Here is a 23,918-nt window from a genome sequence, read left to right as displayed (position 1 = left end):
TTAGTTCTTTCTTAAAGTGAGGTTTCATTCTCGATGCGGAGCTCACAGTCAAAGTCATGTAAAGGGGTTAAAATCTGAATTCATTAAACATTGAAGCATGTGTCTACCCACTGATTTTGTTGCCCCGAGAATAAGATATAACCTATTTTTGACAAGTTTTCATCTTCTCTGCGGAAGACAGCGAAACCCTCAACCACTACATGAAACCAAATAAGTCACAAGGAGGTTGGTAATGAATAATCCATTTTATATTCCAATGGTACCCGCAGCTTTGAGTGGTGGATTTCTGCCAGATGATAGCACGGCTGCAAAGAAACCACATGACGCAGCTGATGTTTAAAGAAAACAGACATAAGCCCAGAACACATCATTAGCCACAAAACTGTTGTTTAATGCAATTTCTTAATGAACAAAATAGTTGATCCTAATAATGAAACAAAATAAAATGTTTAAACAGCAGCCAGGTTGCTGGTGATGCACAATTATTTCCTTGTCAAGTTTTTATGATTTAATGAGGTCCACTGGGACTGACATCTGTCAGTCAACCGTGACTTTCTGACACTATTACAACTTCAAATACATTTCCAGGCAGGCTGTTTTCTTCAGGTTTGAAATACTGAAATGATCTGACAGGTTTAAAAAAAAAGAAAAAAAATGTATAGTGAAGAGAGCAATTTTTTTTTACAGTGGGCTAGACAATCTGTGCTGCCATGGTAATAAAAACTATAGAGGTCATTATCTGATGAGGTTTGTGGAATTGGTAGAATTTAAGATAATGATAACCTCAATGGGTTCTACCCACATGGGATGGTCAGATCTGCACAATTTTGTTCACTGTTAATTTCCGCCTTTGAAGCCCTCAGCTCTGAAGCAAAAGCAAAGAAAGCCCCCCACCAAGCCAGTTCCAAAATAAGACAATTCAGCCTGCCTTAAACAGAATATCAAATGCTCCTCATCATGTAGCCGTGGACTGACGTCAGGCATGCTCGAGGTTTTCTGACTTTACATGAAGCATTTAAAATTGTAGCAGTAGCTTTCAGAATGTCGATTTTCAGTTCTAATCTTTATAAATTTTAGCACAGCATCATTTAGTTATAATACAATATTAGTACTGCAGGTAGAGCCCATTGGGTAATCATTTATTTCTAGTTATTTGTTTTGTATATGAATGTAATTTCCATAATGTTACATGATGTATTTGTGAGCGAGGGAGTGTCACAATCATTAATTAGGTGTGTACCTAAAATCTAAACCAAAGTAAAATCAGGAATTAGGCAATCCACTTGTCCTTTGGACCTGGGAGCTGTGCATGTCAGTGCGTCACTCTGTGCCTTTTTTTAAAGCTAACCACAGTTCTCCATCATTTATCCTCTGTAGATATAACCTGCAAGCTGTTGACAGATCTTACACACAGATACAAAGGCCTGTAGCGCACCAACATACAACCCCATCACAACAAGACTTAAAATGATTCTACTTTTCTCCCTCTTCTCCCAGCACTGAATAGCCAAGAAGTCCTCGTGATGGCAGATTCACTAAAAATCCAAGTCACTTTCTCAACAACAACAAATAGAATTAAGCAAACAATGATATAAAGAATTTTTTACACACTGTTTTGAGCCAGAGTCAATGCACAGTAGAGGAGAATCTGTCAGTGCAAGAAGATGATTCATGTGACCAATTTGTCCTAATTACACTGAACAAGCAGTTTGTCGTTATTAATCACAGAAGAATAGAGACGTATCAGTGGCCTCTGACAGCAAAATAAATGGCCAGTGCGATGGTAAGGAGGATGACGGCGCCCAGGATAAACATGAGGATCCGGTTCTGGATGATCCTAGGCAGGGAATTTTAAAAAGGGGGCAAAAGGGAGGAGACAAAAAAAAAGCCAGTAAAGGCATTAGAAACTGCAACTAATAAAACCCTTATTCAGCTAACTTCAGTGATCAAAGATGTCAGTCCTCAGACTAGAGGTGCTCATGTAGATGTAACTTCTGAATTGCATTGAAGCTTGGAGTAACATCAAATAGAGGCACGTTTATACTTTTACATTTCTACATGAAAATACACATATTGGATATAATTCCTGCTGTTTGCTGAACACTGTCAGCTCCTGTTTATAGCGATGGTTTGAAAATTACTTTCAAAGTGTACATTAAACAAACATATAAAGCACAAAATCGCAAGTATTCCGAACTTAAAAAAGACAAGTGCACTAAGGTACCAAGCATGCAATTATTGTCGATTATGTGGATGTCAAACTCTTAAATGCCCAGTAGAGAAAGAAAGAAAATTGTACATACTGAAAATCTGTTAAAAAAAACAGGAAACACTGCAAATACACAGCAGGTCCGGACTATCATCTCAAAAGATTAAAGATAGGTTAACATTTCAGGTGTGGAACCTTTGGCAGACCAGTTTTGATCAAAGTCTACACATCTTAAATATTAATCTGTCTTTTCTCTTTACAGTCACTGATAGACCTGCTGTGCATTTCCTGTGTTTTAAGGCTTTATTTCTTAATGTCTAGGTTTTTAACAGGAAACAAATGAAAGAAAACATTGAGTGTATGTAAAAAGCATTATTTCTCACCAAACAAGCAGAAATTGGATTGGATTGCAAATGATACGTGTTAAATCACTAATACTCTCTATCCGACACTCCAAAGGGGCTGCTCTCTATCCAACTGACAGGTTACAAAATTATCACATTTGCTGACATGTCTTCCGCAAAACTGCTTTAGTTTTTGTCCACACTCTAAGCAGGAGATGAATGACCACCTCTGTCGCCATTCATCATTCACTGCGAGTGCTGGATCCATCTTGCTATCTGACTACTCCTGCCAGCGAGGATCAACACAAAACCTTCAACAACCCCCAATGCTAGCCAGCTTGTGCCCTGACCACAGAAACAACAAAGGAAGTGTATAAATGCTCTTAGCTTTTCAGAATAATGAAACCTGCCTGCAGACCTGGGGTATTGTCAATGTTTTCAGGAAAGAACTCCTAGAACCAAACCACAAGTTGAAAAGGACGATAGTAGAGGAAGCATTGCTCCATTAAAGCTTCAGTATCTCTGTTACTACCTTACACAAGCTACTTTCAAGTGTATCAAACTGCATAAAAACCTCCCCTGGACATTACATGGTTACTACAAGGTTTTGAGGTTTTTAGTTTCTGTCTTTTCTGGTATACAAATACTAAGTACAAACAGTTCAGCTTCTGAACAAAAGAATTCCGGAATTTTATCAAAGAAACTGATTTTAAACATTTTATGTAAATACAATTTGAAATTTAAGTAAATTTCTTACACCAGTTAGATTGTAAAGATAAATACACCTCTGGAAGCATTTATTAAAAGATAATCAGTATTTCTTCCTGCATTTTAAAAAATGCTAAAATGATATTATAATGCTAAGTTTACATTAAAAAATAGCAGAGGGGAAAATGATGCCAAGCTGCTTGTAAGTTTTATTTTTTATTTTTAGTCTTTCAAGGAAACACAGTTTAAATAAATAAATCTACATATCAAATCGAAAATCACCTTATAATATTTTGTATAAAATTTAACAATGCCATCAATAAATAGTTAAGATCTTGTTTGTAGTCCACAAATGTGGCAGCTTCATATTGAGTCTGTAACACGAAAATACTTTTTCACATAATTGAGTTTAAATCCACTTCTCTTTAAAAATTTAATTTACTTCCCTTGCCTATTTTTCAAGGACCACTGAAATTCTGACATCCTTGTAGTCACTCCATTAAGAACCTGCTACACAGCCATTTAAATGGACTTGAAATCAGAACTAGAGCAAGATGAAGGAGACGGCACAGGCTTAATTAAAATACTGTATGTGACTTTATACGTTACTGTTTTGCTCATCTGATATTAGTATTTCTTTTATAGCATGAGCAAGAGTAAGTAATCAGTTCCTCAGGACACTTTTCCACAAAGATGTCCTTAAATCCTGACTGCTGCAGGATCTCTTATTGTTTGTATGCTTTGCATTCTTCTGTATCATCAGCTCACTTCAAGGCCATTGATGGTAGATATAACAGAAATCAATCTTTATGCCAGAACCAATCAACAAAATCTTGAAAATATCCGTTGCAGGAAAGCACAAAAAAAATGACAGGCAGATCGATTCATTCACAAATGGCTCGATAACAAACTATGCCAATATCAAACACATATTTGGTGCCTTACATGAACACGATAACTCATCAGAAAAATAAATAAGCATTGAAGCCTTGGAAAATGCCTGTTAAAAATTCACAAAGTGGAATGAGTTGTGCAGGTAGTCTACTTCCTCTGTGACGATAAGTGCAAGCTACTGAACTGTAAATCAAGTAACACAGCGTGTTGGTGTTTGTCCATTGAGAAGTCAGGCATAAACTTGTGCGTGAGAGCTACAAATGGATAATTTCTGATCCTGGTCATCAGCTGGGTAATGGGGATGGAAGCAACAGAGGTAGGTGCATGAGATACAGGGTTGATCCATATTCCACAGCAAGGGGAAGAGATGAAAGTGAAACAGTTGCTTGTTTATCTTCTGTCTGTCAGCTCATGAGTGAAACAAGAACTTGGATAATGGTTACCTGCTAGGAAATGCTGCCAATTCTCAATACATTTTTTGAATAAAGGTTGTGACCCAAAAGTAAAGCAATTGTGCATATAAATATCTAGGCATTCCAGCTATTGGAAATAATGGCTTAAAGTGTCCAATTATACCATAATGGATTTAATTAAACTATCGACAGTCAGGAAGGCTAAAATTTGGATTGAGTACAATGTTCAGACTGGCTAAATCTAAATCTACAAGTTGGTCAGTTTAGAAACCCAAATCTGAATTATTTTCTGAGCTAAGAATGGATGAGTTCATACTAATGTGAAACTGCATGTGCATCAGGAACTTGGTCTGCCAGTGTATTTTTATACCATTTGACAAGCTGAAGTTTTATTTACTGCAATAAAAGAATGACACACACAAGACCCTGCAACTTTCATTATGCTGAGTTTGGCATGTTATCAGCTATATTTCATTAGGATATTGAGGAGACTTGGTATGTCACCAAAGACTCTCGCAAATTTCAACAATATACCATGGAGAGCGTTCTAACTGGTTGCATCACCATCTAGTCTGTTTGGGGGGGAGGGACCACTGCACAGGATTGAGAAAAGCTGCATAAAGTTGCACTATGGGCACTAGCCTCCCCAGCATCAAGGGAAGCTTTGAAAGGTAATACCTCAAAAAGGCAGCATCCATCGTTAAGGACCTCCATCACCCAGGACAAGCCCTCTTCCTATTGCTACCATCAAGGAGGAGATGAAGGAACCTGGAGACACACACTCTCTGTTTTAGGAACAGCTTCTTCCCCATCTGAATGGACAATGAACTCACAAACATTTCCTCAGTATTTTTTTCTTTTTTTGCTTTCTTTTTGCACAACATTTATATTTTGTCATCAAAATTATATTCATGATACAGTTACTTGCATGCAATGACACAGCAGGCCAAATACGTGATTTAGGCAAGTATTCAAATGACTATCCCAATCCAACCTGCACCTTGTTAGCTTTGTGAATACAAAGTATGTTGTCAACTACCTCAACGTTGATGCAACTGAACACTATGAATCTCCTGTACTTGACAGTAGATGCAAACCAAATCCACTTCTAAAATTCATGGAGAGTAATTAGTAACATGAAGCACCCTATTAATTACATAATTATTAATAATTACCAATCATCACCCATCTATTGAAATGTTTCCACACCCAATGATCTCACTTTAAGAACTCTTTACCTTGTTATTTCTTGCTCTTGTTATTTATTGCTATTTATTTATATTTGCATTTGCACAGATTGTTGTCTTCTGCACTCTATTTGATCTTTCATTGAACCTGTTATATTTATAACTCTATAGATTTGCTGAGTGTGCACTCAAGAACATGAATCTCAGGGTTGTAAGTACTTCTGATAATAAAAGCACTTGTACTTTGAACTTTGAACATTCTTTTGGATTTTGAATTGTTTTGGAAGATATTAGAAAGGTAACATATCAATTTTAAATTATTTGTCTTTCCTTTTACCTTTGGTTTCTAACTCAATCTTTCTTACTATTGTTTTCTCATTCCTGCTGTATTGCATTAGACACTGACTTCTATCCACTTTACTTCACCTTCCTCTATCATTTCTTGATTATTTTCCAATTCTTAAATCTCTGGTTAAGTTAACTGCTTGATGGCTGTTCTGAGCACTCTGGTCTCAGACACCTGGTTTGCCTCAATATGACATTATCAGCTGAAACTTCCAGCAGTTTTGCAGACATTTTTAAGGGTAAATCTGGCTGAACTATAGACACTGAATAGAAGACTTAGCAAACATCGGTGATATCAACAGACCATTTCTTTTGTAACGATTCAAGATTCTAAATATTGTAACATACTGCTTTCAAAATCCTGTTAAATTAATTGGGAAATGGGTTTCTTGTTCACCTTAACACAATACAAATTACAGTCAGATGGACTATCAGGTATAGATGCATTAAAGTCTATCTTCGGATGATTTATTGGACCCTGTACAGTTATATACAAATATAGTCCCTGTAAAATGACGCAAACACGAGAAATTCTACAGATGCTGGAAATTCAAGCAACACACATCAAAGTTGCTGGTGAATGCAGCAGGCCAGGCAGCATCTATAGGAAGAGGTACAGTCGATGTTTCGGGCCGAGACCCTTCGTCAGGACTAACTGACGGAAGAGCTCTCTTACCAACTCTTCCTTTAGTTAGTCCTGACGAAAGGTCTGGACCCGAAACGTCGACTGTACCTCTTCCTATAGATGCTGCCTGGCCTGCTGCGTTTCCCAGCAACTTTGATGTGTGTTCCCTGTAAAATGATCTTACTTATTGGATATATTACCACTCTTTGTTCCCTGTTTCTTTAAAACTAAAGGCTGAATGTACAGCTATGGGCCCCATCAGGACTTTTCCTGCCTCAAGAAGTAGTACAGTCCCAGTACTGGTCAAAGTTTCTGCTGAAGGTCCACATTGTCCATGACACCAGAGGGTAATAGACACCATTTTCTGGAAGACAGTTCTGGCAATGTGGCAGGATGGTCTAGCAAAAATCCAGCAACTCACTGCAGCCTTCAAATATCCAGCCATTCAGGACTGGAAATCCAGCGTCATTGGTTGAAGAGAACATCGCAGACAAATCTTAGATTGTTAGGCTAATATGCTATTTAAAATTACATTTTAAATTAAATCAGTGGCATCCACAGTCTAAATTGAGTTAAAATCTGTTCTTGTACTTGTTTGTGGAAAAAACATACTCTAAAATGATGGCCACTCTCTCCTCCTCTGTGGAGAGATTTTAAGAAATGGGAGGAACAGCTTTATAATAGAGGTGAAAAAATATCTCACAAATACTGTACATACATAAATAACAAACATCTTTCTCCAAATTACTAGCAGGTTGTAATGTTTTCCAGTGACATACAAATAAGGAGGTGGAACAACACTTACACAGCATAGTGCTACATTTTATTCGGCACATTATTTCACATCCGGTCTTGACACACCAGTTATACTCTGCTTCTGCCCCCACATGTGGAGATTTTTCCTTCCCTATCTTGCTGGACCATGCAGTACACTCAGCCAAGATCAGGCAGGAAACTGATTTGATTTCAGGCCTTTGTTCATATTGTGTCTGGAAAATGAGAAGGAACGGACCTGGTCACCCTCAGCTCCTGTTGGGAAGCATCTGCGCTCTCTCTGAGAACCTAGTAACTCTGCGTGAAGGAACACTGGTGCCTATGGATACAGCACCAAATATCATTTGCTTTCTGGATATACTGTAAAGCATATACAGTACAATTGTTTAACCAGATAAGCTTTACTTAAACTCAGAATTGAGAAGCCTCTGTTAGTCAGAGTTGACCATGGATATTCCGTCCTAGCTGTCTAGATACGCAAGCCTGGACAGTACAAAATGGAGAGCAAGCTGTTGCCCATGTAGCAAGCTCCCCCTCTCTACACATCTGATGAACCCAAAGGAACAGCAGAGACCGATACAGTTTGGCACCAGCAACATTGCAGAAGTAGCCAGTCAGTGTAGGACTGCCTTAGGGACCCCACCTCCGGATTTTTCCCTGGGGTTTACTACTGAAGCCTTCCCCATGAATGGGTATGGTCATAAGGCAGCGGAAGTTTTCCTTTTCCTAGATGAGGTGCAAATGAAGCTCCAGCTGCTCGAAAAAGAATTATATCAGCAATTATGACTAAGATCCAGTGTCTTTGAAAACCAAAACATGTGATCTGATTTGAGGCAACACAGCTAAGTAGAGGTTAGTATAATGCTGTTATAACACCAGTATCCCTGGGTTCAATTCCACCATTGTCTGTAAGGAGTCTGAACGTTCTCCCTGTGACCATGTGGTTTTCCTCTGGGAGCTCCAGTTCCCTCCCACATTCCAAAGACGTACAGGTTAGTAGCTTAGTTGATCATATAGGTGCGATTGGGTGGCGCCGGCTCACTGGGCCAGAGGCTTGTAACCGTGCTGTATCTCTAAATAAAAAAATAATATATACACGTGCAAGCATTCAATTTTACTACTATTTTCCTAGGGCTATCTAACTTCATTTAGATTTAGAAGAAATCCTCAGGGCTCTTTTGACATAAATTCTTGGTGCTTTTGTTTTTAGTTGTCTGAGTTGGTTTCACTACAGAGAACTTACAGATAATGGTTTGTTTCCAAACAGTAATACGATATTTTGTGTCCAAGCACTCACAAGGAAAAAGCCAGCAAGGTGTGTTGTTTTGTCCTCTTGATGGACATTTTACTGTTGGCTTTATGAGATAAAGAACAGACTAGTCATAGAAAGACCTGACCTGTGGCTTTTCATTCATTTGGGAGTATAGGGCTGGGCTGGGGTGGGGTTGTGGAAGGGGGAAACTGTTCAAAGTCTAGTGGCTCTATTCACAATTGCCAAAGAGTGCAAAGAGGCAAATCTTCAATAGTTTTCAAACTGAAATATACAAACACCCGGATACAGGGAAGAAAACTAACCATCATGCATGTAGTTTGACAGACCAGACCAAGATTCAAATGTCTGCAGGATTTATACTAACAGTAAACAGAGTTTAATAGAGATATTTCACATGAGCACGTCAGGAGTTTTAAATCAGTTCATGCATAGTGTAAAGTTTGTACGGTGGATTCTGGCTAATTGGGCCCAGTACATTTTGGCGCAATTAAGTGGCTGCCCAATTAGCCAAAGTTTCATGGAAATAGTTAAAAAGATATAAAAAAGACAAACTGAATAACAAATTATGTATTTAAATGAAATATAGAACAAATTAGAACACTATCAATACCTCAACAGTACTATAAAGCAGGGGTCCCCAACCTTTTTTGCACTGGGGACCGGTTTAATATTGACAATAATCTTGCGGACCGGCTGATCCGGGGGGGGGGGGGGATGGGGGTAGGGTTGTCAACGGACAAGAGTAGTAGTCAAATATGTTGAGCTTACCCCGAGAAAGACTACAATAACCATGAAGACTTGCGCGGGCACCAGTGCGCATGCGTGACTAGCGAATGCGTGTATGTGCCGACTTCTATCTACAAATCGTTTTTGGCGATTCTGTTCGGGGGGGGGGGTTAATCACGACCAGAATATAGGTGATAAAGTGCTGATACACTCAATTTCGTTTCTAAAAGGGTTAATCTAACGAATTTAACATTAAACACACAGTGCATATTTTCCTCGCATGAATATAGTGATAAGTCAATTATCAGGGGAGGACAGGGGAGCTTGAAGTATTGAATGACCTTCCAGTAGAAGTGGTAGAGGCAGGTTCGATATTATAATTAAAAGAGAAATTGGATAGGTATATGGACAGGAGAGGAATGGAGGGTTATGGGCTGAGTGCAGGTCGGCGGGACTAGGTGAGAGTAGCGTTCAGCACGGACTAGAAGGGCAGAGATAGCCAGTTTCCGTGCTGTGAATGTTATATGGTTATATAAGTCACTTATAATTCAATAGCATCATTTTAAGTAACGTTTGGATATTAAACACACAGCACATATTTTCCCCGTATGAACATATAAAATCATTGCAATGCACCAATATCGCTGAATCAGTGGGAGCCCTGGGCTTGTTTTCCTGCAACAAGTCGGTCCCATCGAAGGGTGATGGGAGACAGTGATACTCGAAGGGGGTTCCTTATGTCCAGTCTGTTCTGCAATTTAGTTTTCGTTGCATTCATTGCAGAAATATGTTGGAAATGGAAGCAACGTTTTCAGTGCTTTCGTGGCTATCTCAGGATATTTAGCCTTGACTTTGATCTGGAATGCCGGCAGAGATGTTATGTCAAACATACTTTTCAGCCCGCCATCATTTACAAGCTTGAGGAGTTGATCTCCTTCCCGCGCTGACATGGATGACGCGTGGGTAATGACCTCGCATGCGTAATGACCTTGCGTGCGTTCAAGCTCAACAGTGGGCGTGACAGGGAACAAGGAAAGTTGCAGCTGACTCATATCGCCAAATCATATCGTTTCCGCGCGGCCCGGTAGCTCCTGCTTTGTGGCCCGGTAACGGTCCGCGGCCCGGCAGTTGGGGACCGCTGCTATAAAGTGTGTATTAGTTCCTAATTGTTATTGGCAGAGGAATTCATCCAGTGCATTTGTACACTGCCACATTCTTTTAATTGACTGTAAATGAACAAAATCAGAGCAGATGCCTAGTGTAGATATGGACTGCCTTCATACAATGCTATCAACAATTACATCCTCTAATTCCTCATTTTCATTGCAACATTCAAGATGGTCATCAATACCTTCAAATTCGTCATAGTTCCGAACTTGTTGAAGCAGTGAAATAGTTTCATTTTCACTCTTGGCCATTTCTAGCATCTCCAAGCCTGAATGCTTAAAACCGTAGTGAATAAGACAGGTCCGAATTGTCTTACGCTAACTATCAGTGACAAAAATCACTGCTTTTTGAACACAAGCGCACGCAACTGATCCTAATTTTAAAACTGTTTGCTCTAAGCACAGTGTAGTGTCTAAGGACGACACAAGTGTCTGCATTTAACGCTAGTTAGAAACTGTTTGACAATAGTCTCCTTCTCAATTAAGTGGCATAGTGTCCCAAATAAACAAAGGAAATCCCAGCTATTTTCTTGATTAGTTTTTCTTCTTTATCCCAAGTAAGCAGCTGCCCCGATTAACCGATGGCCCAATTAAGTGGAATCCACTGATTCATCCACTACCCAAGATAACAGAGGATTTCCGTTGTATTTGTAGATGCAACAAAATACATTCTAGTTTAAGGTCCTTGCTTGTTTTATACAAAAACAAATTTCATTACATATGTGGCTTTGTGGTCGTGTCCAATTAACCCTCAGTGGGAAATGATTCCATTTTTAATGAGGTGTAAGTAAATACCAAAAGCAGACAAAGACCACAAGCTAGGCTTCTGCTGTCACTTTATAAGTACTGACACCGGAGGACTGGATCTTGTTTCACCTTTTACAATGTGGGAACAAAAAAATAACTCATGTAATAAGAGATTTGTGATAAAATAGATCCATTCTGTGTACTCCTTCCCATAGTAAGTCTTACACTTTGCTGGGGAACTTTGATCAGAACAAATCTGCACTTGTAATTGTTTTACCATGATGGATTTGGAATGCTGATGGAGTTAAATCTCCTAACTGAGTTTGTTCGAGCCTGTGACAATAGGGGGTGAAAGCAAGAATAAGACTGGTAGGTGCATGCAGGGTAAAGAAACCTACTCCACCTTCCTTAGTTCCATTGATAAGGAGAACAATCCAACCAGAATTGGAGGGGGGGGGGGAGAGAAGAGAGAGTGAAGAGTGAAGAGAGAAGAGAGGAGAGAGAGAGAGAGAGAGAGAGAGAAGAGAAGGAGAGGGGGAGGGGGAGAGAAGGAGAGGGAAGGAGGGGGAGGGAGGGAGAGAGAGAAAGAGGGGAGAGAAGGAGGGGGAGAGAAGGAGAGGGAGGGAGAGGGGGAGGGAGGGAGAAGGGGGAGAGAGCGAGAGGAGAGAAGGAGAGGAAGAGGGAGAGGGACAGGGAGAGGGAATGAATCAAGTTACAGAGCAGAAAGTTAATACACACTGGTGTAAGTCATTGTTGGCTTACTGAACTTTTAAAGTTTGAAATACTATACTTAAAAAAATTGCAAATGCTTATTATACTTATATTGCAGGAGAAGTGAAATGGACCAAAATACCAATCTCAATGATGCAAGTGGCTTCTTTCTATACATCATCTGCAGATCAAACGGATTATAAAAAATATATTACATACAATAAAATGACATTACAAGATATAAAATGAAGAGTTTCAAACCTATTTCTTTTTAAAGTAAACATTCATAAATATTCAAGCTTTGCAGGTAATAATCCAGTCAGATGTCAGGAGAAAAACCGAAACCTTTTGCAGTAATGTTTTTACACATAAACATCTTAATATGGACTGTTCCCTGCATTTTTCTAAGAATGTTAGTAGTTGCCTCCAGCACATTTTACAGCTGCAGCCTCCCAGCACGTTTAGGTGGGTGGATTTTTTTTTCATCAGTACAGCGCAGATTGGTTGATTTCCAAACTCGGCATCTCCTCGATGATCAGTCAGATGAAACCAAGGCTTATTCCCTGACTAGACTGAAATCAGAACAACAGTCAGAACGTGGCTTCTGTAATGTATTTGTATCACATCCACAGGTGTACAAGATGGGGCCACTTGCAACCAGAACATCGTTCGTCTCCATGCATCTGAGGCTAACAACATACACTCCAGGCAAATTATACTTTAATGACCATACAGTGAACTCACAGAAGTGTTCAAGAAACCTTTTCCTTTTTATCTTCAACATTATTCCTTACCCGCACTTATTCAAGACTTTTAGAGAAAGCTTTTCTGACCCTCAAACAAATAATACTTGATCACTCAGGCAAAATGACTGAAAAATCAGATAGAAATGAGCTCAAACCTTTGACAAAACCCACCTTATTTTCTAGAATTTTTGGCACACATTATGTCTGGCACAGGAAGAGAATACCTGCCTAGTTTCTCTTATCCTGTTTTATAGTTCTAGTTGCTTTGTGCTGCTACATGAAGTGGCTGTTATTCATGTGCAGGCCTCAATTGTTATAGACTACTGAGGACACCAGAACCTGGCTCAAACTCAGACTCACTCTGTATACACATGAAGGTCGCCGAGACAGAAAAAAGTCAAACAAGGCTTTCACAATGTCTCCAATCATAAAGGCCTCCATGACAAAAAGAAGTCAACAAGGCCTTCCTGAAGCCTGAGAAGTGGAGGAACCCACTGTGCATTCTTTCTGCCCTGAGGAGATTTGGTAAGCATGCACAGACAGAAATCAAACCAAAACAAGAAAACAACGTTGCAAAAACAAAGGAGCTGGTTGTGGACTACAGGAGGAATGGAGACAGGCTAATCCCTATAGACATAATGGATCTGTGATTGAGAGGATAAACGGCTTTAAGTTCCTTAGCATAAACTTACTGGGGATCTCACGTGCTCTGTACATACCGGCTGTGTGATGAAAAAGACACAACAGCGCCTCTTTCACCTCAGATGGTTGAAGAAGTTTGGTATGGCCCCCCAAATTCTAAGAACTTTCTATAGGGGTACAATTGAGAGCATCCTGACTGGCTGCATCACTGTCTGGTATGGGAACTGTACTTCTCACAATCGCAGGACTCTGCAGAGAGTGGTGTGGACAGCCCAGCACCACCGTAGGTGTGAACTTCCCACTATTCAGGACATTTACAAAGACAGGTGTGTAAAAAGGGCCCGAAAGATCATTGGAGACCCAAATCACCCCAACCACAAACTGTTCCAGTTGCTACCATCCGGAAACAGCATCGCAGCATAAAAGCCAGGACCAACAGGCTCCGGGACAGCTTCTTCCACCAGGCCATCAGACTCATTAACTCATGCTGATGCTACTGTATTTCTATGTTATATTGACTATCCTGTTGTACATACTATTTATTATAAATTACTATAATTGCACATTTGCTCTATCCATGCTACTATAATTCCATGAACTCGTATCTTGCTGAGCAGCCTTGCCAACTGGCACATGGGTGTAACTGGGTGGCGTGGGCTCATTGGGACCCGAGGGCCTGTTACTGTGCTGTATTTCTAAATAAATAAATAAACAAAACAATCTTAAAAAATATTCCCTTGCCTTGCTCTATTATTTCCTGGTATGTTAAGGCTGCACAGTAGTCTAGTGGTTAGCACAATGCTTTACAGTACCAGAAACCAGGGTTCAATTCCTACCACTGTTCGTAAAGAGTTTGTTCGCTCTCCCCATGACCGCGTGGGTTTCCTCCGGGTGCTCCGGTTTCTTCCCACAGTCCAAACGTTGGTAGATTAATTGGTCATTGTAAATATTGTAAATTGTCCCGTGATTAGGCTGGGGTTAAATTGGGGGATTGCTGGGGGGGGGGAAGCGAGGCTCGAAGAGACGAAAAGGGCCTATTCTGCACTGTATGTCAATTAATAAATAAAAATAAATGTTAAAACTTTAAGAGGAATTTTGAAGGGCAATATTATAATTCACTCTGATGGATTTATCCTTTTCATTTACTAGAGGTGGGGGGAGCCCTTTGACCTGAATAATCAGATAAATTAGTTACAGCAAAATTATATTATTGTTAGGTTTCACTGCATTTTAAAACCATTGAACAAGCTGCCTTAACAGTATACCCCTGCTCTTTTACAGCTTCAAAACATTCTGTGTTGCATCAGAATGAATGAAACAGCCATTGCTTGTTTGCCTCAGAAAATAATCACATAACGTGAAGGAAAGCTGAAAATGTAGCAACTTCTCAAAAAAAAACTGCAATAAATGTCAGCCTTGGAAATAACATGAATTGGCTTTAACATCAGTAGCGTGTGAAATATCCACTGCTGTGACATGTTCGTGACCACAGCCAGCACTTTGCTTGGCTCTTGCATTGTGCTTGTTTAAGAAACCTTCCATTTAAATCCGCAGAGTAACACTTTTTAAGCAAGTTACAGAGATTATTAGGATTGGTATGAATTTTGATAATCTTAATTAATAAATAAGTGAAGGAAAAGAAAGATGGAGGGAACAGAAATTTTTACATTTCTGATTCTGTGGGCAGTGCTTTAGGAGTTTACCCACACAACTGCAAAAGCAAAATGAAAAAGAACATTAAAGCACATTAAGATATAAACAAATCAAACCTAATTTTCCAGAAGAATTTTCAGCACAAGTGGTCAATAAGCCAAAGTTTTAAAATATTACAGCAGATTTAGGAATCCAACATAGTGTTTTATTTGCTTTGGGCTGAATCAAGTAGCATTTGCCTTTGCACTTAGGCCTGAGGGAAACTGTAAAGCCAATGGCACACAGAACCCAAGCCTTCTGTTCTTCGGGTGGTGGGATGAAGATATGTCTCTACCAAAGGAAGTGAAAGGCACTCCTTTCCCCTGCTCGCCTGTAGGTCACCCCTGGGTAAGGAGTAGCACTTGCTCAGCCCCCCTCCAATGTCATGTGAAGCCATGGGAGCAGGTGGTGGATGATCGTACAAGCAGCTGGTGCATATCACAAGTTCTGGTTATGCGACCACTGATGCCAGGCAGACAATCTCTGAAGAGTATTGATAATGGCTGGGGTCACCCGTCTTGTAAAGGCACTGCATAAAGAAGGCAATAGCAAACCATTTCTGTAGAATTTATCAAGAGCAAGCATAGTCGTAGACCGTGATCATCCATGTCATACAACATGGCATATAATAATGATGGTTCTCAATTGATAACAGAGTGTGTAAAGGTTTATGTCAGGAAATTGCATTAGAAAAAGTATTTATGGCTTCTTTATGTGTAAATCACAGAAACAACCTACTGCATAAAGTTTGAAGCATGTGGATCGATTTCTTGTTGAAGCCTTGATCGTAATGTAGAGATAATGGGTATGATTCACCTAATGCTTAAGTAACTTTCCAGCTATATTTTAATGTATGTGGAGACACCTTTAACATACATGGCACACACTTCTGACTAACTGACAGAAACTGGATTAACAGGTCATAGTGTAAGATCTTCAATGTTAACTCAGCTAAACAAGGAATATACCCACAAGTTCAGAACCATATGTGATTCAGTGGGTTCCTATTGGAAACTGGGCTTTGATTCCTCTCCAACATAGGCTTTAATGTGCTGCAACTCGTTGGCTGGAAGCACATACAATGGTGATAACTTTTATGAACTGTGAGCTTCATCTTTTGCTCCTGATGTCCTGATGTCTGTGGAATGTCTTAACCATGGTATTGGGCTCAATGAAGACATCCCAATGCGCCCAGTGAGTTTTGCATTAAACTGATCTGTGTAATTCCTCTCCCATTGATTTCCTTACCATTCCTCTGCACTTTCCAGTGATCTTAATCCCCCCCACCCCCACTATTTTTTTGTGAGCCCCATGACTATAAGGAGAACTAATTGAAATACCATTGGCCTGATTCTGGAGGTGTGGATGGTACTGGGGCGCACAAGGTGGTGGTGAGTAAGACTGTGGCTACTGCTCGTAAATCTTCTTTGGCTAGTACTGCCTTTAAATGGGGACAGAACATACTAGGGAGTGCCTAAAAGAGGGGTTCCCAATCTGGGGTTCATGAACTCTTTGGTTAATGGTAGGGGTCTGTGGCATGAAAAAGGTTGGGAACCCCTGTCCTAAAGCAAGGATGTCCCCTTTTGCTTTGTAAAAACTCATGTGACATTGGTGCAAAAGGTGGCACCCATATTTAATATATCAAAAATCAGTGAAATCCAATTTTGAGACATTGGAATTCTATGGTTTAATAGTTCAATTTATTGTCACAGAATACATACAGTATACAACCTGAAATCCTTGCTCTTTGCAGACATCCACGATACAGACAGAAAAAACCCAAAGAATGAACGACAGAAGAGTGTTAGAACCCCAAAGCCCCTCCCCACTCCGAAGCACAAGCAGCTTTCCCCTTGCTTTATCAAGCCTCAGCTACCTTCCATGTAATAGCAAGCCCACAGAGACCATGATCAAAAAGTCCATCAAAAACTATTGTCCACCCTAACACCTCAACATCACAACAGGTTCCCTCACTCACTAATAAGGGAGAGTGAGATATCGCTCCTGCCACAGCGAGACAACGACCAATAGCTCACTGCAGCATTGCTACTTTGAGGTCCCCCAACTTGAGAATCAGCAAACCCTCTCTCACCATTAGGAGAAAGAGTGTGATTGACTTTTATTCCTATATGCTGTCACGTTTCTTTCTGTGTCCAGCCCTCTAATTTTTTTATATTACCAATGCATTTTTTCCCCTGTTGTTCCACTACCCCTTGTTGAGCTCATCATAACAGTCCAAATATGTATTTATTTACGGGCACATCTTCGGCTAACCTGAGGGACTGGCCAAACTGGCCTAGTTTAGCAGTCCCCTTCTCTGCTACGTTGTTCATTTATTCAACCGCTGCAGAAGGAGGACCATTCTGCAAGGAAGAAGCAGTTTGCAGAAATGGAAAGAACGGTAGCTCATAAACAAGATTCTGACCAAATTCAATGTAACATCAATTCACTGTCAATTAAAAAAATACGGTCGGCCAATGACTGAAACCAGAGTTGCAATTAAATGGGTGTAAAGCTAACAAACTTGGTGAGAAATGGGTTGTAATATGAGGTCTACAAAAATCGACACAAATAAAGCCAAAGGTACTGTAACTGGCAAACCATGTAAGCGTTCACTCAAAAAAACAAAATCTTTCAGCTTTGTGGAACAGCTGGATCTCAATTCACAATGCTGTTGAAAGGGTGTAACAATAACCAGGCAACTACTCCTTGAAACTATGCACTTCATAAATTTTTATTGTTTGCCAAGCATTGAAATCTCATTAGGGCTCATAATTCTGCCGTACTTTGTGACCCTCCCTGATAGCAGAGCTCAAGAATTCAGCGAGGACGTGCACTGCCGGCGAAGGTGCATGTCACGCTACTGTGCAAGGATTCGCTGCGCTCTAATTCACCGATACATCATGCTATCACGTAACAGTCTGACTATTTGTTTTACCATTTCAGCTGTAATTCATATTTGTGGCTTCTGCAGATATACAACATCCACTGTGACTACAGCATCTGTTCAGCAGTTGTACCGAATTTGATACCCGTACTAGGTTTTGAGGCATTACATTATTCAAGTACCCCTACAGGTTATGGAGGCATTTTCATAAAAAGCGTTAAAAAAAACTGTTAAGGGCAAACAATGCAAAATGTTATCCTCAAGGATTACAGAAATGTCCAGTTCTGTGTTACAGTGCCTGAAGGCGAAAGCTGTGCTCAGAATGGTACACCAGAGGCCAATCCTGGGAAATGAGAACAAACAATGAATCTCTTTACCAGAGAAACACATTTTTCATTATAGTTTTTTTATATTGTTATTTAATTACATATTTCACTGTTAAGACTACAGGCACCAAAACACATTTTATTTTTAATGGCAATGGTTTCTTTGGGCATCTCTATTAGAACAATATTAGTATAGCAACTATTTTGGAGTGATGACAGACTTAGGGTACTGTGCTGGGTTATTTCTGATCTCTGGCAGAAGAAATCTAAGTCAGTGTATATGAGCAAGCAGTTCCTGCTCACCAGCATCTGAATAACAGTTAAATTTTAATGTTAATGTGCTGATAGAACAGCTGGTCCCTTGTTAACATTAAAAAAGATTAAAATGGATTTCTAAAAAAAAATCCTATTCAGACGGTGTGGTAGTGTAGTTGTTAGCACAACTCTTTACAGTACCAGGAACCCAGGTTCAATTCCTGATGCTGCCTGTAAGGAGTTTGGACGTCCTCCCTGCGACCACATGGGTTCCCTTCGGGTGTTCCAGTTTCCTCCCACAGTCCAAAGACATACCGGTTGGTACGTTAATTGGTCATTGTAAATTGTCCCGTGATTAGGATTAGGCTAGGGCTAAATCGGGGGATCGCTGGGTACCACAGCCTGACGGGCTGGATTGTGCGCGTCTGCACACTGCCAGGACACTGTACCATCGATTGCCGGACATTGTCGCTGAGGGTTTTTTTTTTTGAGTGAATATGCTTCTTTGCATGTTGTTTTGAATTATGTTACTTGCTATCTCGGTTTGCTTGCCATTTTGAATGTTTTGCACCCTGGCTCCAGAGGAACACTGGCTCGGTCAGCTGTATCTATGTGTGGTTTCAATGATAATTAAACTTGATTTGATTTGAAGGGCCGGAAGGGCCTATTCCGTGCTGTATCTCAATAAATAAATAAATAAAACCATGTATTAGTTCCTTAACTGCTACATAGGAAACTTTTTGAGCTATCCTTCACTGTGGGTCTTATCAATAAAATTCCTAGATTCAATGTGGGTAACTTCACATTTAAAATATACTGCTCTTACATATCAATGCAATAAATAATATAAGTACAATCTACATGGTAAAAATACCTTATTTTGTGCTGCTCAATGATTTTATTGCTCAACTTAATCATTAATAATCTACAAGCATTGGTTACTTTTGCACGTCATCTGCCAACCCCTTGGGTTGGAGATGTGCTTAAGAGATGAAATTTGAGGTCAGTGGTGAACTTTGTTCTGTATTATGGACTGAAACTCATCTGTCACTGGTAGATAACCACAGTCAATATTTGTTTTATTATATTCTGTACCTGAGTAACGAACAGATGGGAGGGAAGTTTAAAATGCACATTTTGACAGAAAGGAAGATCTGATCTAAAGTCATACACTTGCATATTTAAAAGGGCCATTTAGTCTCAGAAAACAATGTTCACTGTTATCAAAACTTAAGCACACACATCTAGAAAACTATTGCATGGATTTGTGCAAGTACATGCTCGCTCCTAATAAAACAACAATGTCTTTTAATTTATTTTGGATTATGTGGGTATCAACTTTTTATTTCACCCCTTATCAATGGAACACATCTTCACTCAACACTTTGCTCAATTTCAGGATTAAAGTCCCTATATCTTCCTTATTATGCACATTTCACACTTCTTTTTTTTAGATTATGAGGACACTCAGTCCTCGTTTGTTGTCATTTAGAAATGCATGCATTAAAAAATGATACAATGTTCCTCCAGAGATTTATCACAAAAAACACAAGACAAACCAAGACTAAAACTGACAAAACCACATAATTATAACAACACACATCAAAGTTGCTGGTGAACGCAGCAGGCCAGGCAGCATCCGTAGGAAGAGGTGCAGTCGACATTTCAGGCCGAGACCCTTCGTCAGGACTAACTGAAGGAAGAGTGAGTAAGGGATTTGAAAGTTGGAGGGGGAGGGGGAGATCCAAAATGATAGAAGAAGACAGGAGGGGGGGGGATGGAGCCGAGAGCTGGACAGGTGATAGGCAAAAGGGGATACGAGAGGATCATGGGACAGGAGGTCCGGGAAGAAAGACGGGGGGGGGGGGGACCCAGAGGATGGGCAAGAGGTATATTCAGAGGGACAGAGGGAGAAAAAGGAGAGTGAGAGAAAGAATGTGTGCATAAAAATAAGTAACAGATGGGGTACGAGGGGGAGGTGGGGCCTTAGCGGAAGTTAGAGAAGTCGATGTTCATGCCAACAACAGGAATTCTGCAGATGCTGGAAATTCAAGCAATATACATCAAAGTTGCTGGTGAACGCAGCAGGCCAAGCAGCATCTATAGGAAGAGGTGCAGTCGACGTTTCAGGCCGAGACCCTTCGTCAGGACTAACTGATGGCAGAGTGAGTAAGGGATTTGAAAGTTGGAGGGGGAGGGGGAGATCCAAAATGATAGGAGAAGACTGGAGGGGGAGGGATGGAGCCGAGAGCTGGACAGGTGATAGGCAAAAGGGGATACGAGAGGATCATGGGACAGGAGGTCCCGGAAGAAAGACAAGGCGGGGGGGGGGTTGACCCAGAGGATGGGCAAGAGGTATATTCAGAGGGACAGAGGGAGAAAAAGGAGAGTGAGAGAAAGAATGTGTGCATAAAAATGAGTAACAGATGGGGTACGAGGGGGAGGTGGGGCCTTAGCGGAAGTTAGAGAAGTCGATGTTCATGCCATCAGGTTGGAGGCTACCGAGACGGAATATAAGGTGTTGTTCCTCCAACCTGAGTGTGGCTTCATCTCCACAGTAGAGGAGGCCGTGGATAGACATGTTAGAATGGAAATGGGATGTGGAATTAAAATGTGTGGCCACTGGGAGATCCTGCTTTCTCTGGCGGACAGAGCGTAGATGTTCAGCAAAGCGGTCTCCCAGTCTGAGTCGGGTCTCACCAATATATAAAAGGCCACATCGGGAGCACCGGACGCAGTATATCACCCTAGTCGACTCACAGGTGAAGTGATGCCTCACCTGGAAGGACTGTTTGGGGCCCTGAATGGTGGTAAGGGAGGAAGTGCAAGGGCATGTGTAGCACTTGTTCCGCTTACACGGATAAGTGCCAGGAGGGAGATCAGTGGGGAGGGATGGGGGGGACGAATGGACAAGGGAGTTGTGTAGGGAGCGATCCCTGCGGAATGCAGGGGGGGGGGGAGGGAAAGATGTGCTTAGTGGTGGGATCCCATTGGAGGTGGCGGAAGTTACGGAGAATAATATGTTGGACCCGGAGGCTGGTGGGGTGGTAGGTGAGGACCAGGGGAACCCTATTCCTAGTAGGGTGGTGGGAGGATGGAGTGAGAGCAGATGTACGTGAAATGGGGGAGATACGTTTAAGAGCAGAGTTGATAGTGGAGGAAGGGAAGCCCCTTTCTTTAAAAAAGGAAGACATCTCCCTTGTCCTAGAATGAAAAGCCTCATCCTGAGAGCAGATGCGGCGGAGACGGAGGAATTGCGAGAAGGGGATGGCGTTTTTGCAAGAGACAGGGTGAGAAGAGGAATAGTCCAGATAGCTGTGAGAGTCAGTAGGCTTATAGTAGACATCAGTGGATAAGCTGTCTCTAGAGACAGAGACAGAAAGATCTAGAAAGGGGAGGGAGGTGTCGGAAATGGACCAGGTAAACTTGAGGGCAGGGTGAAAGTTGGAGGCAAAGTTAATAAAGTCAACGAGTTCTGTATGCATGCAGGAAGCAGCGCCAATGCAGTCGTCGATGTAGCGAAGGAAAAGTGGGGGACAGATACCAGAATAGGCACGGAACATAGATTGTTCCACAAACCCAACAAAAAGGCAGGCATAGCTAGGACCCATACGGGTGCCCATAGCTACACCTTTAGTTTGGAGGAAATGGGAGGAGCCAAAGGAGAAATTATTAAGAGTAAGGACTAATTCCGCTAGACGGAGCAGAGTGGTGGTAGAGGGGAACTGATTAGGTCTGGAATCCAAAAAGAAGCGTAGAGCTTTGAGACCTTCCTGATGGGGGATGGAAGTATATAAGGACTGGACATCCATGGTGAAAATAAAGCGGTGGGGGCCAGGGAACTTAAAATCATCAAGAAGTTTAAGAGCGTGAGAAGTGTCACGAACATAGGTCGGAAGGGATTGAACAAGGGGTGATAAAACAGAGTCGAGGTATGCAGAAATGAGTTCGGTGGGGCAGGAGCAAGCTGAGACAATAGGTCGGCCAGGACAGGCAGGTTTGTGGATCTTGGGTAGGAGGTAGAAACGGGAAGTGCAGGGTGTGGGAACTATAAGGTTGGTAGCAGTGGATGGGAGATCCCCTGAGCGGATAAAGTCGGTGATGGTGTGAGTCGGTAATTATAACATATAGTTACAACAGTGCAAAGCAATACCGTAATTTGATAAAGAGCAGACCAAGGGCATGGTAAAAAAAAGTCTCAAGTCCCGATAGCCCCACCATCTCACGCAGACGGTAGAAGGGAGAAACTCTCCCTGCCATGAACTTCCAGGCACTGACAACTGCCGATACATTGGAAGCACCCGACCGCAGCCGACTCTGCGTCCGTCCAAAAACTTCGAGCCTCCGACCAGCCTTCCGACACCGAGCGCCATCCTCTGCCGAGCCCTTCAACCCTGCCCCGGCCGCCGAGCAGCAAGCAAAGCCGAGGATTCGGGGCTTTCCCCTCCGGAGATTCTGGACCACACAGTAGCAGCGGCAGCGAAACAGGCATTTCAGAAGCTTCACCAGATGTTCCTCTGTGCTCTCACGTCTGTCTCCATCAAATCAGGATTGTGCACGGCACCCTACTTGACAGATAACAGATATCATCATCACCGGAGTGGCCAGTGCAAGCTGCGTCACGCCGCCATCTTCTCCTCCTTGTCCACGCCTGGTGAAAAGCTTCCATTGCTATTTTTATCTATTACTTGCCAAGTTCTGTAAAGTTGATACTTTGCCCATACGAATGAAAAAAATATATAGTGCCTCGATTGTTTTAATATCTAGAGTCCTACTGTGGAGAATCCTCAACTGGTGCTGATAATGGATGAGTCTGTATGATAAATCAAACTGAAGTACAATATAGGGAACATAGGAAATCTGAAATAAAATACTCAAAATGCAGAAATTATTCAAGTCAGGCTGCATCCGTGAAGAAAGATACATGATAAACATTTCAGTTTAATGATTGGACATCATGAGTTCCCATCAAAGGTCATTGTTGTGAATTTAACCTATAACCTCAGAGGTGCTCAGTTTATTAATAACTTTCACAGATGGTATCTTGTGAAATACCATTCTACCTTAGCAGTACTGTCTTGTTTACATGTACTTATTTAGTTTATTCAGCGACACAGCATGGAGTAGGCCCTACGATGCCCAGCAATCCCCGACAAACTTAATTAATCCTAACCTAACTATGAGTCAATTTAAAATGACCAATTAACCTACCCAGTACATCTTTGGCTTGTGGAGGAAACTGGAGAAC

General features: G+C 41.2%; 1 protein-coding gene across 4 annotated transcripts in view; it reads right to left on the bottom strand.

Annotated features, from left to right (window-relative positions):
- Window positions 1–370: 370 nt before the first annotated feature.
- vti1a (vesicle transport through interaction with t-SNAREs 1A) overlaps window positions 371–23,918 on the bottom strand; it is a 347,680-nt gene continuing 324,132 nt past the window's right edge. For all 4 annotated transcript variants that reach the window (XM_063071943.1, XM_063071941.1, XM_063071944.1 and 1 more), the window contains one exon: window positions 371–1,837. Coding sequence is in view for 2 of the 4 variants with exons in the window: in XM_063071941.1 (XP_062928011.1) it covers window positions 1,744–1,837 (94 nt within the window). In the remaining 2 variants the exon portion in view is untranslated. The remainder of the gene's footprint in view (window positions 1,838–23,918) is intronic.

This window comes from Mobula hypostoma, chromosome 19 (assembly GCF_963921235.1).
Source record: "Mobula hypostoma chromosome 19, sMobHyp1.1, whole genome shotgun sequence".
Lineage (NCBI taxonomy): Eukaryota > Metazoa > Chordata > Chondrichthyes > Myliobatiformes > Myliobatidae > Mobula > Mobula hypostoma.
The sequence above is the reverse complement of the archived record's forward strand: the minus strand, read 5'-3'. Positions and strand labels throughout refer to the sequence as shown.